The sequence below is a fragment of the Chiloscyllium plagiosum genome, chromosome 18, assembly GCF_004010195.1.
Source record: "Chiloscyllium plagiosum isolate BGI_BamShark_2017 chromosome 18, ASM401019v2, whole genome shotgun sequence".
Lineage (NCBI taxonomy): Eukaryota > Metazoa > Chordata > Chondrichthyes > Orectolobiformes > Hemiscylliidae > Chiloscyllium > Chiloscyllium plagiosum.
This window is the reverse complement of record NC_057727.1, coordinates 22,381,067-22,393,532: the sequence shown is the minus strand read 5'-3', so window position 1 is coordinate 22,393,532 and position 12,466 is coordinate 22,381,067. Positions and strand designations below refer to the sequence as shown.

Genomic DNA, 12,466 nt, shown 5'->3' with positions numbered 1-12,466 from the left:
AAATGGTCACAAATACAGTGATATACCAGGTTATGATCACTGATACATCAGTTTAGTTCTACATTCATACAGGTAATACAAGTCTACAAATCACATCCGCCATGATTTTATTGCAGATATTATTTTGATGTGAATCTTACTACAGACTGTTACTTATAGAGAAACCTCAGAAACCAATCTGTATTCTTTACTGTGGAATCTAGATGAACTACATTTCAGACTGTGCTTACAAACATTAAAGGAAGGCTGGGATAAACCAGGGTTACTACATTGCTGCTTATTAACTTGTTGCATCGTGGTTTGTCATCAAGTTAAGGCGTTCCCAAAAGTCTCACCAGAGAAGTTTTGATTAAGTAAAGAAACATGTAGGTACAAATTTTTATTACGGTAAATTAAATTAAGGCAGGCTATTATTTAATTCATTGCTAGTATTGTAAAAGATTTTGATCACAATACTATTCCATTTTTTCTGCATCAGCTGAAATATAGTGTGCAAATTTATTAATATATTGTGTCGCTATCATTTGACATGGCTTTGTAACTTCAATTTTTTTAAGAGATATATTAATATAAAAAATTACTTGTAATCATGCATGGTTTTAGTTCAAATTTAGAAGTTAAGAAATCACAGAGTGAGGAGATAACATTTCAGCTTTGGCTTGTATTTACATGTGCCTGCTTTCAGTAAGCAAGGTTTCCCTGTTGTTAGTTGGGCCACCAGAGAAAACAGCATGTGAAAAAGAACGCTCTTTTGAGGAAAATCTGTTCACTTTGTAAACATTGAATGGTGTTCACCATAGTCATGAACGAACGTGTATCTCTGACAATTCTTCCCCTACAGCTAAAGATGTTAGTACAACAATGTCCGGTAAGAGGGAGTGATTTATCAAAAGCACAACATTAATTATGTAAAAAAGGCAATCCAATGAAAAGCCTCTATACAAATTCATTACATATTTACAGACTTGCTTTCTTCAGATCCACACTAACAGTGATAAAATATTAAAAATAACAAACAGTCCTATAACATAATGCAATGACAGTTTATTTCCATGTATGTCAGGGCTATTTTCTTTGTAAAGATGAGAAAGCTATTTTAATTGTGATACTGGTGTGATTGGCTTTGACAAATAAAATTACCCAAAACTATTGAAGTAATAATAGTAATGAGGCAGAAGCAAAAATTAAACACTAGTGATATCAAAACGCGTTGAATATTATCACTTGGAAGGAAGTGACTAGGTTTTACTGAGGAAATTATATATGTACCAGAAATGTTTCAATCGTTTCAAGTGTTAAATATAAATTAATACATATAAGCTCACCTTTCCAGTGGACTTTGGTCCCTTCCAAATGCAGAAATAACAGATAATCCAAGCAGCAAGAAGACAAAGAGCCAGTTCCCATCGTATGCTTCCGATGTGGTCAATTCCACTTGATAATCCGAGCACTCTATGCCTGAGGATCATTAATAATGTTTAATTAAAAATCTCTTGTAATAAATCTTTTCTATCACATGTTACAAATGTTGAGTTTGGTTATGTTCTGCCAGATTTTCTTTTCAACTAAAATGCACCAGTGTTTGGAAATTTATGTGAAAGAAGATTTTCAGTCTTATCATCCTGTCCAGAATCACCATACAGTTTAAACTGCTGTACGCCAATGAAACACTTTTGAAGTTTATAACCTTACGTATGAACTATTTACCACTTGATTAACTCTATCTAGATATACTTAAAAGTGCACTTCATATCTTGATGAAAGCTCCATAGGTCACAACCTAGGTAAGCTGCCTTTATAGAATTCTATTACATTAACTTTGATATGATCCCAGCTGATGTTACTACCAGACAAATTAGATTCCAGAATGAGATCAAGCTTGATAGCTTATCTTGTTTCTTTTTAACCATTGTGGTCATTCACTGAAACGCAAACACACAAAATTGCAAATTTGATTTTGACAATAAGACAGAATTTTATTATGCATAATAAAAATCGATACAATAAAACAAATCAAACTATCTGCACATAACAGAGTTTGAAAGGTTTCAAAACACGTGACAAAAGAAAATTACATCTATTCCCGATCACCACCACTTTACAGTTACTCAAAATCAGAGAAACGTCCCTTCCTAATCAAATCTGTAGGTGTGACAACTGCTTTTTTTTATCTCAGTTCCCATCAGCTGTGTATATTTTCTGTGAATCCTCACACTATTGGGATCTTAGTGAAATAACTCCAGAGGCCAGTATCCCATCACCGAGTCACCTTTTACTTGCAGATCCTTGACATTGATCTCAGCCAGTTCTCAGAATGAACAGGATGGCTGACACTCTTACAGTCATAGACTCATAGAGACGTACAGCACAGGAACAGACCATACAGTCTAACTCATCTGACCAGATATCTTAAACTAATCTAGTCCCATTTGCCAGAACTTGGCCCACATCTCTCTAAGTCCTTTCTATTCATATACCCATCCAGACACCTTTTAAAATACCAACCTCCACCACTTCCTCTGGCAACTCAGTCCATACATGCACACCCTTTGTGTGAAAAAGTTGCCCCTTAGGTCCCTCTCACACTAGGCCTATGCTCTCTAGTTCTGGATTCTCCCATCCCAGGGCAAAGACTTATCTATTTATCCTATGCATGCCCCTCATGATTTTATAAATCTCCATAAGGTTACCTCTCAGCTTCCAATGCTCCAGGGAAAATAGCCCAAGCCTATTTGGCCTCTCCCTATAGCTCAAACCTTCCAACACTGGCAACAGGAGAAAGTGAGGACTGCCGATGCTGGAGATCAGAGCTGAAAAATGTGTTGCTGGAAAAGCTCAGCAGGTCAGGCAGCATCCAAGGAACAGGAGAATCGACGTTTCGGGCATAATTTTTCAACACTGGCAATATCCTCATAAACCTTTTCTGAACCCTTTCAAGTTTCACAGCATCCTTTCTATTCTCTTGTTCTTCTCTGTCAGCCAAGACTCCCTGATTGGACCAGATTAACAGCCCCAATGAGGAAACTCATATTTCTCATTATTCATAACCTTGTTACAATCACTACACACCTCCCACTGAGTCCGAGGACGAAGGCAAGTTCATAATTTTCTTGCTCCTCCTGGGGCATTGTAGCACCGGGTCTGATTCCTCCAACTCTGCCTCGGATACGTGCAGCCTGGAATGCACTGGTACGTCGTCTCTTGAGCCCGGAGTGTCTCAGAAAAAAATTCTTCTTCTTCTTCAGGTCACAAAGGCATTGATGGAGCAACATCTGCCATGTCCATTTCAGATTCCAAAGAATCTTCAATGCTTGAAGAGAGAGAGAATCCACAAGTTCCGGAATGTACGGAAAAGATGTTGATGAACTGGCATATTTTGCTCGCGCACCGTTTGCAAATTTGCAGCTTTCAAACTGTACTCAAACTTTATACGTCACTGGACCTGACCTCGTGTCGACCATGCTTCTTACCCATGCAGGGCCATTCCAATGTCTTAAACCAAACTTAATTCCCTATAGTAAACTGCCTGTCACACTTAACGGAGTCCAGTGTCTAGCATTGGCGTTCCTGATGCTGTTGCACCCTCCCCCAACTCAGGTGCAGGAAAATCAGATTTAACTTGTTGTGGAGTCTTCTTCCCATTGACAACTCTGCTGGAGCTATCCCTATAGTTGAATGAGGGGTGACCCGAAAATCCAATAGGACCCAGGACAGTTTGGTATCTAGTGAAGCTGTAGACTGTTTTTTTAAGCCTGCCTTCAAAGTTTAGACTGCTCTTCCCACCCGACGTTTGGATGATGGATGGTATGTCAAATATCATTTGACTTTAGGACATCATCAAACTCTCTGCTGGTATACGATGGTCCGTTATCTGTGGCCAACACTTCCAGAAGCCCATGTATTACAACAGATACATGCAGCTTTTCTACGGTTGTCCCCACCAACGCATCTATGTCTGCATCCAATCCTAGCCAGCCGGCATAACCTTTTGCCGACATCTCCATTTTAGAAACCCAAGTGACCCTAGTGGAGTTCAGCCAATATCTAGTGATGACTTTTGCATGGGACAATCACTCTTGCCCATATCAGCCCGTACCATCACCTGCTGCGATCTGGTCTCTCTGGGTCCAATTCTGGTTGTGACAACCCTTTGGTTTCCTCCACCCCCACCAGCTGTTTCAGTTTGTTCAGGTCAGGATCTTTTGGCATCCAAAGTCTGATATTGTCAGCTGTGATGGGAAGTGCATCCTGAAAACCATTACAGACTCTTCCAATGGCAGTACCACCGCTGATGTATTTGCCAATGGGAGGCAGCTCAATGCATCTGCATTTGCTATTTGGCCTCCCGGACGATGTTACAACTTGTAATTATATGCACTTAGTATTAGAGCCCACCACTGCCTTGTCTTCTTCAAGTAGAACTAGCAGGGGTTTGTGATCTGTTATTATCAAGAGCTTACATCTATAAAGGTATTGGTGGAACCTCCTGACTCCAAATATAACACCCACACCCTCCTTCTCTACGTGGATGTACCTATGTTCTACATTAGCCAAAGCCCTAGATGCATACACGATTGGGTGTTCCTCTCCATTGGACAATCTATGAGCTAGGAGGCACCACATGTCAACACCAGATCTCCCTTGAGATAACGGTCTACCAACACCTTTGAGGATGATTGCTGTTTTTTCAGTTCCGTGAAAGCTGTGGCTTGGCAACCATTTCAAGGCTGACCCTTTTTTAAGAGCTAACGCAAAGGTGTCAGAATGGAGGCCAGGTTATATATGAATTTTCCGTAATAATTCAACAGTCAAAGAAAGATCTAAGCTCCGCATGGGAGAAAGGTTTAAGGACTATATCCATGTTTTCTTAGTGGTCCTCATTGGTCTTCCCTGTTATTAGCACATCATCCAGATAAATGGAAACCTAGGGGAGACCTTGTAAAGTGATTTCCATCGTCCGCTGAAAAATTACACAGGCTGACGATACCCCAAATGGCAGTCTCATATATTGGTACGAACCCTGATGGGTATTAACTACAGCATAATTCTGGGAATACCCTGCAACTCATACACTACACTTGCTGCATTTTCCAATGAGACAGCCAACTGTAGTGCCTGTTTGAAGTCCAGTTGGTCATTAATCCAACATCCCAAACAGTCTCTCAGAATCTCATGTAGGGTTAAACCAAAGTTACATGCCTCTGTCAGTTGTCTTATCCTAGTCAAAAATCTCAATACAGATTCTCCTGGTTCTCAAATTGCTGAGTAAAATTGATAGTGTCTCAAAATTAGAGGAGGCTTGGCGTTGTAATATTCCTTCATGAAATCCGCCAACTCTTTAAAGTATCTGGTACCTCAGGAAAGGTCGGGCTCCTAATAAATGAAAAAGCTGTGGGTGCACAAGCTGTCAGGAGAATTACTTGTTGCTTTTCATCTGCCCCAAAGCCATTTGCTTAGACCTTAGTGCAATAATTTTACAGAGACCAGTACCCCATCACCAACTCACCTATTATTTACACATGGAGAGTCCTTAGCACTGATCGTGCCAGCTCTCTGAGTGAACAGGATGTCTGACATGACTGTCTTATCTGACCACCAGCGCTCCCTGATTGGACCAGCTTAATAGTTCCAGTCAGGGAGCTCATATTCTGTTAAGTCCATCTGGCTGACCTTGCTGTAATAACTTACATTTAGCTTTGAATAACTAATGCAGATTTCTAAGCAAATATTCCATGATCTGTATGTTTACAAACTGCTCCCTTCCACTCAGGTAACTTTTTTCCCTAACTACTCTGAATAATCTCTTACTTCTGGAAGAAACTATCTGCATCTGACTTCAGTCAGATCTCCATCAAACTATGTAAAAGGTTTACAATCTCTGGGATTTTCTCAGTTAAAATCGATCCTTGATTATTCTAAACCCAAAAGTAGGCTAATTTATTTGAATGTTTACTCTCTCCTGTAGTCAAACCCCAAAATATAAACTAACTTCCTTTAGCAATCCAGGAGGAACTGACAGTTTTTAAATCATACTTGCTGAAATACTGACTGAATTAATCTTTAACCCCCTTTGTTAAAAAAAAACCAATACCAATATGCCACTAGTTTTAAATCCAAACCTCAAAAGCAAATACAAATAAAATACTTAAATTACATATGTTTCGCGTCAACAGGTTAATTAGGTTTCCCCAAACATAAAGTTCTCACTATGCAATACAGTTTTTGGACCACAATCATTGAGGATTGGAGAGTGTTTACAAAATTATGGCGTACAGACATATCGATCCGATTGGTAAGCCAAACAATCCACAGGCACCAGAAGAAATCCCGAAACACAGTTAAAGGATCAGCCCTTTTACCATATAGCCAAAAACAAGACTAAAGTGACCTCCTCAGCACACCATTAAATACTAGATACTCAGTCAGTAATATTTTTATTTCAATTTATCATATCCATCAGAGGAAATATAAGGTGTGCATGCTAGGAGTGGGGATCATGGATAGAGAATTTCTAAATATTAGGGACGAGAGAAACAAAGGTTAACATTGTAATAAAAGAATTGAGTGTGACGGAGGTCACTTAGATTATTAACTGTCAAAGCAGAAAGAGGGAAAATAAATGTGCAAAGGCTGTCAGGAAGCTCAATGACCGCCCAATATTGACTCCTAGGTTCAGTTTTTGGGCTATGGAGGCTGTACTAACGTTATCTGTAAAAGGCAGCCGACTAAAGGCTGTAGCAAATTTTGTTGTTGGCGAGATATAGTCTCATGCTAGCACATTATGTAAAAGTTTAATAATATCCATGACCATCAATGGGTTTAAGTAAAAGTGGGAAAGCAATGAAGAAAACCACCTTAAATGTCCATCAAATAGTCATGGAACATCATTGAAAATCTAAGAAGAGGCTTAATTTGGCAGTGCCATTTCCAAATTGGGCAAAGGGATGGAGATATGGGATTAACCTAAACAGTTTAATTCGAATGGAACCAGCACACCAGTTTCGCGCTAAGTATTTGCAGTGTGCAGCCAGTGCTAACTATGCAGTGACTTCCCATCTCAGCAGTTAGCCCAATATCAAGGGAGGCCTGCATCAGTTAAAGCTAGCTGTACTACTTAAAGTTCACCTAAAGCTCGAAAAGGAGGTGAATTGTGACTGGGCAGGTGCTGGGTAAGGCATATGCCCTTCAGATAAACTCCCCAGAGGAAGTGATAAGATGGTGGTGCAGTGGTAACATCACTGTATCTATATTCCAGACCAGCGTGAGATAAAGGCAAGATACCGTGGTTGCTAGAAATCTGAAACAAACACAGAGAAGGCTGGAGAAACTCAGCAGGTTTGGCAGCATCTGTGGAGAAACAGAGTGAACATTTTGAGTTCAGTCTGACACTTACTCAGAACTAAACAATATTAACTCTTAATACCCTGGGGGCTCAGTTTCAAATCCCACCATTGCAACTTATGGAATTTTAATTCAATTAATATCAATCACAATAATAGAAACTTATGAAACTATCATTGTTGTTAAAGTAGTCATGATTTGGAGATACCGGTGTTGGACTGGGGTGTACAAAGTTAACAATCACACAACACCAGGTTATAGTCCAACAGGTTTAATTGGAAGCACACTAGCTTTCGGAGCGAAGCTCCTTCATCAGGTAATAGTGGAGGGCTCGATCGTAACACAGAATTTATAGCAAAAATTTACAGTGTGAGGTAATTGAAATTATACATTGAAAAATTGATTGTCTGTTATGCCTTTCATCTGTTAGAATACAGTGATAGTTTCACATCTTTCATGTATAAATCACAAAACCTTTTTTTTAAAAGTTGCATTCTCGGGTTAGCTGTTAGCAATGGTGATAGCTAGACAATATGTTGAAGGTGTTGGCCCCCTGTGTTCTCTGTCTATGCCATGATGTTTAGATTGATTCTAATCTAAAAAGTGAGATAACAGAAGTCTAGCTATCACCATTGTTAACAGCTACCCCAAGAATGCAACTTTTTAAAAAAAGTTTTGTGATTTACACATGAAAGAAGTGAAACTATCACTGTATTCTAACAGATGAAAGGCTTAACAGACAATCAATTTTTCAATGTATGATTTCAGTTACATCACACTGTAAATTTTTGCTATAAATTCTGTTTTACGATCGAGCCCTCCACAATCACCTGATGAAGGAGCGTCGCTCCGAAAGCTAGTGTGCTTCCAATTAAACCTGTTGGACTATAACCTGGTGTTGCGTGATTTTTAACATTGTTGTTAAAAATCTGTTTGAGTCACTTTTTCGGGAGTGAAACCTGTAATCCTTATCTGATCTGAACTGCAGATGACTCCTGATTGACATGAAATGGCTAAGCAAGCCACTCAGTTCAAGGCAATTCAGAATGAGCAACAAATACTGGCCATTCCACATTCCAAGAAAGAATAAAAATACTGTAGCAGCTATTGCAAAGAGTCACGTCTCAAGGATCTGGATGCAGTGTCACAAGAACTTCAATGACCTTAAGTGAGTGTTCAAGATTGGTCCACACATATGATATATTCTGCTAACTGCATAGCTGGCAGGTAATATTACTCTGCTCAATGCACCACCATCTATCATGCTCTATCACTTAGGATCATACTCAGCATTGATAACTTCACCTCAGCCTCACACATTTAGCATTGCAGCAAGTCTCATACTCACAGCTTTTGCACATTGTCAGCTGCACAACAACACACAAGTCATCATCAACAAACCCAGCACAGACTGAATATGAGTGCAAACTGGGGTCAAGCAGGGATGTGATCATACCAGTTGCTCTTCCTCACTGCAACACTTCACCATAACATGATGGATCCCACTTGAGTGCAGCTAATTTAATGCAAGCAACTGTTCAACCTGGCTTGCATCCAGTTCAGAAGCAATACCATGCCAACCTCTGTTATTGAGCTGCAGTGTGCAGATGAACTCTGCATGTGCACACATTCAGAGGTCAAGTTGGCGGTACTCATGCACGCCTTCACCTCCTATAGCATGGATCCATTATCTTACTTTGGGAGCCTCTTCTCAATGAAGGAAGACATTGATGATGAAGTTCAACATCACCTCCAGTGGCCAGCATATCCTTTGTCCACCTAAGGATCAGAGTGTTGACGAAGACCCCAGGTTCCTGCTCTACAAGGCAGCAGCACTACCTGCCCTGTGGTGGAGACATGAACAATGTACAGTAGACGTCTGAAATCCCTAACGTTGATATTTCTACAAAACCCTGCAAATTCCCAGGACAGGCACTCCAATATCAGTGATCTCTCTCAAGTCTTTTCACACACAACCTGCAGCAGGGTGTACGAATCCAGCACTGGCTTACTTTGTCCCTCAGGACTAACAACTCCAGAGTGGAAGAAAATCACCTTCACCGTCAAGGGACTGTCTAAGTCGTGTAAGAAGAAACTACCAACTACTCAGCCATGACAACTTCACCAGCCAAATAAACTGCACCATAATCAGTAGTAATATGCTTCTCTCTCACCATAACTGGAGGCACTGAGTGCTGACTGGTAGGAACAGAATCATATCCTTATTCCCAAGGAAGAGACATACTCACTATCAGGGAGTTTACCACTGGTGAGAATCCGGCCAGTTGTTGGGCCAAAACAAAAGAAAGATAGGGGTATTCAGAATCCTAACCCTCTTTCTCACATCTTACTTCATTTCACAATCTCTGCTAGTTTGGATGCTATGGATGTAGTAAGCATACATCTTTCACTCCCGCCACCTCACTTCACCACCACCTTTATCTTTCACCTTTATCCTTTCAGATAACAAAGAACTGAAAACTGAACAGGCAGGAGAAACAAGTGGAAGAAAGTGACAACAGCAGGTGACAAACACCACCACTCAATCTCAAACTCAGCTCTCAGCTCATACACAGATGTGCTGCAGACGTCAGGATATAGTTACCAGATGGGATAAGCAATGTGATGAGGTATTCTACACAAATGGTCTGCAGCCAGAGCAGGGCAAGGGATATATCAGTGTCAGGTCCCTGAAGAGAGAGATTTTGGATAAATACATCAAAAAGATCAGGCTAGAGAACAAGCTGACAGCATGCAGAGTGAAATACTTGGTGCATTGACTGACTTGGCAGAAAGCTTGTACAAGGTGCACTGTAGAATCTGGCACCAACATTCCACAGTGCTTTACTCAGAGCTTGGAGGCCATCCTCTCTAGCAGGCAAGTGTCTGAGGATATAGACTTCAGCATCCAATAAACAGAAGTCACCAAGATTTATGTGGATGCTGCAATGAAAGCTCAAACTGCATCCTGCAATTGCAGCCTGCTGCCAACATAGTTGTAGATCCAGTGTTCAAAGAGGCTTACGAAGTGCCCCCAGCCACCTAGCAATCTGTTCACCAATAGGGTAGGAGGAAGACAAAGACATCCAAGGGAGTGACAGAGATACTGTGCATATGAACCCATCATCTTCGCTCAGAAAATACAATATGCCTCCTACCAATGCCATAAGCTTGCTGATGCTTGTCAGCCTACCACCCACCCCGGAACTGTGCAGTCCAACGTCAGGCATTCTGTCCTCAAGCTGCTTACAATCATCCTCCAAAGTCAACCATAATCTCCTGTGTTGAAGCTCAGCAACTTCCCAAACCACGCGGTGTTTCTGAGGTAGCTCTAAGTCAGGTAAAGACACAAGAACAACTGACAGTACGGTCAATAGGATGATAAGTTGGCACCTGTATGTAACATGTCATGATTTGATTTGGTTTATGCTTTGGATTTGGGAGGATTATTTTGTGATTGCTTTTCATTTTGCACTGTGACCAGGCAAGCACTCTGATAGTTAGTAACAGACCGAAAATAACCGGCAGCATTGTCTGTGACTGGGAAATTGGGGATGTCTTCACTAGCATCAATGTAGGGAGGTTTGATCACAGACAGACGAGCTATAGCCAAGGCTAGGTCACCTCTTCCCTTCCTCTTCCACAGTTGCTCATGGAGAATCGGTGGCTAGGACTAGAATTACACAATGGTGAGGTTTATAGAGCAGACCATCATGAGGTTTGACACTTGCTCTGTCAAGTGCTGTAGGGCACATTCCATGCCATGGGAGCATTGTTCCAGAGTCCCTCTGGCCTGCTCTGTCACATTATACATGGTAACTTCTGCATGGACTGGAGTCATAAGTCATTTAGACAGCATTTATTGTCCATTATTCAGCCTTTTGTTTATTCTGACACCTCAAATGCACATAGAGCAGTAGACAGTCATATAAACACATCATGTTGAGATACAGGACATTGCTACATGGGCTCAAATACCAGGAGGGCAATGGAGGCTCTTTCAGAACTGATTCATCTCAGAGTCGTCTGCAAAACAAGTTGCACATATGCGATGGCACCTTGCACTATTGGAAAGCCTTCAATTTGCATAAAGCTGGCTGTTTAATCTGCTGCTCTTTGGCAAAAGAGAATTAAAAATCATCAACTCTCTTTAAAGCAAGAACATCAGTAGCCTTCCTTATGGAAGAGCAGATGGCAAACTGTAAGATGGTGCAAATTTCTCTGGCTTCAACACGGATCGGGTAAAGAGCATAAAGCTTATTGCTGATGCTCACCTTCACACCAGCTGGCAATCTCATCATTACCTTCCTCTGAAGTTGCAGTAATGGCTGCAAAATATGGCACATTACCGTGAGGACATCCCAGTGAAAGGGAGATGTCACCCTTACTATTTATCACAGAGGACTAGGTGGGGGAGTTGTTCCCTAAATACTCTAAGAGGATGTGGCCCCTTACTGAAAACCTTTTTCATCTTCCTCCACTCTTCCAATAATCTTTCCTGATGTGTGTGCTATGTCCTCGGTACATCCTTCCAGATATGCTATTTGTTATTATTAAATCCCGACATTAGAGCAGCTTGAAATAAAGCTGCCAAAAATATGGCCGAGTATTTCCTAAGAGTCATCGAGTCATCGAGGTGTACAGCATGGAAACAGACCCTTCGGTCCAACCCATCCATGCCGACCAGATATCCAACCTAAACTAGTCCCAAACTAATCCCAGCACCCGGCCCATATCCCTCTAAACCCTTCCTATTCATATACCCATCCAAATGCCTCTTAAATGTTGCAATTGTACCAGCCTCCACCACATCCTCTGGCAGCTCATTCCATACACGTACCACTCTCTGCGTGAAAAGGTTGCCTCTTAGGTCTCTTTTATATCTTTCCCCTCTCACCCTAAACCTATGCCCTCTAGTTCTGGACTCCCCGACCCCAGGGAAAAGACTTTGTCTATTTATCCTATCCATGCCCCTCATAATTTTGTTAACTTCTAAAAGCTCACCCCTCAGCTCCGACGCTCCAGAGAAAACATCCCCGGCCTGTTCAGCCGCTCCCTGTAGCTCAGATCCTCCAACCCTGGCAACATCCTTGTAAATCTTTTCTGAACCCTTTCAAGTTTCACA

The 12,466-nt window shown here is 41.1% G+C and overlaps 1 protein-coding gene across 3 annotated transcripts in view; it reads right to left on the bottom strand.

Annotated features, from left to right (window-relative positions):
- Nucleotides 1-12,466, bottom strand: part of slc6a11b (solute carrier family 6 member 11b) — a 177,420-nt gene that overhangs the window by 141,620 nt on the left and 23,334 nt on the right. For all 3 annotated transcript variants that reach the window (XM_043707925.1, XM_043707926.1, XM_043707924.1), the window contains exon 6: nucleotides 1,326-1,458. In XM_043707925.1, coding sequence (XP_043563860.1) covers nucleotides 1,326-1,458 — 133 coding nt within the window. The remainder of the gene's footprint in view (nucleotides 1-1,325; nucleotides 1,459-12,466) is intronic.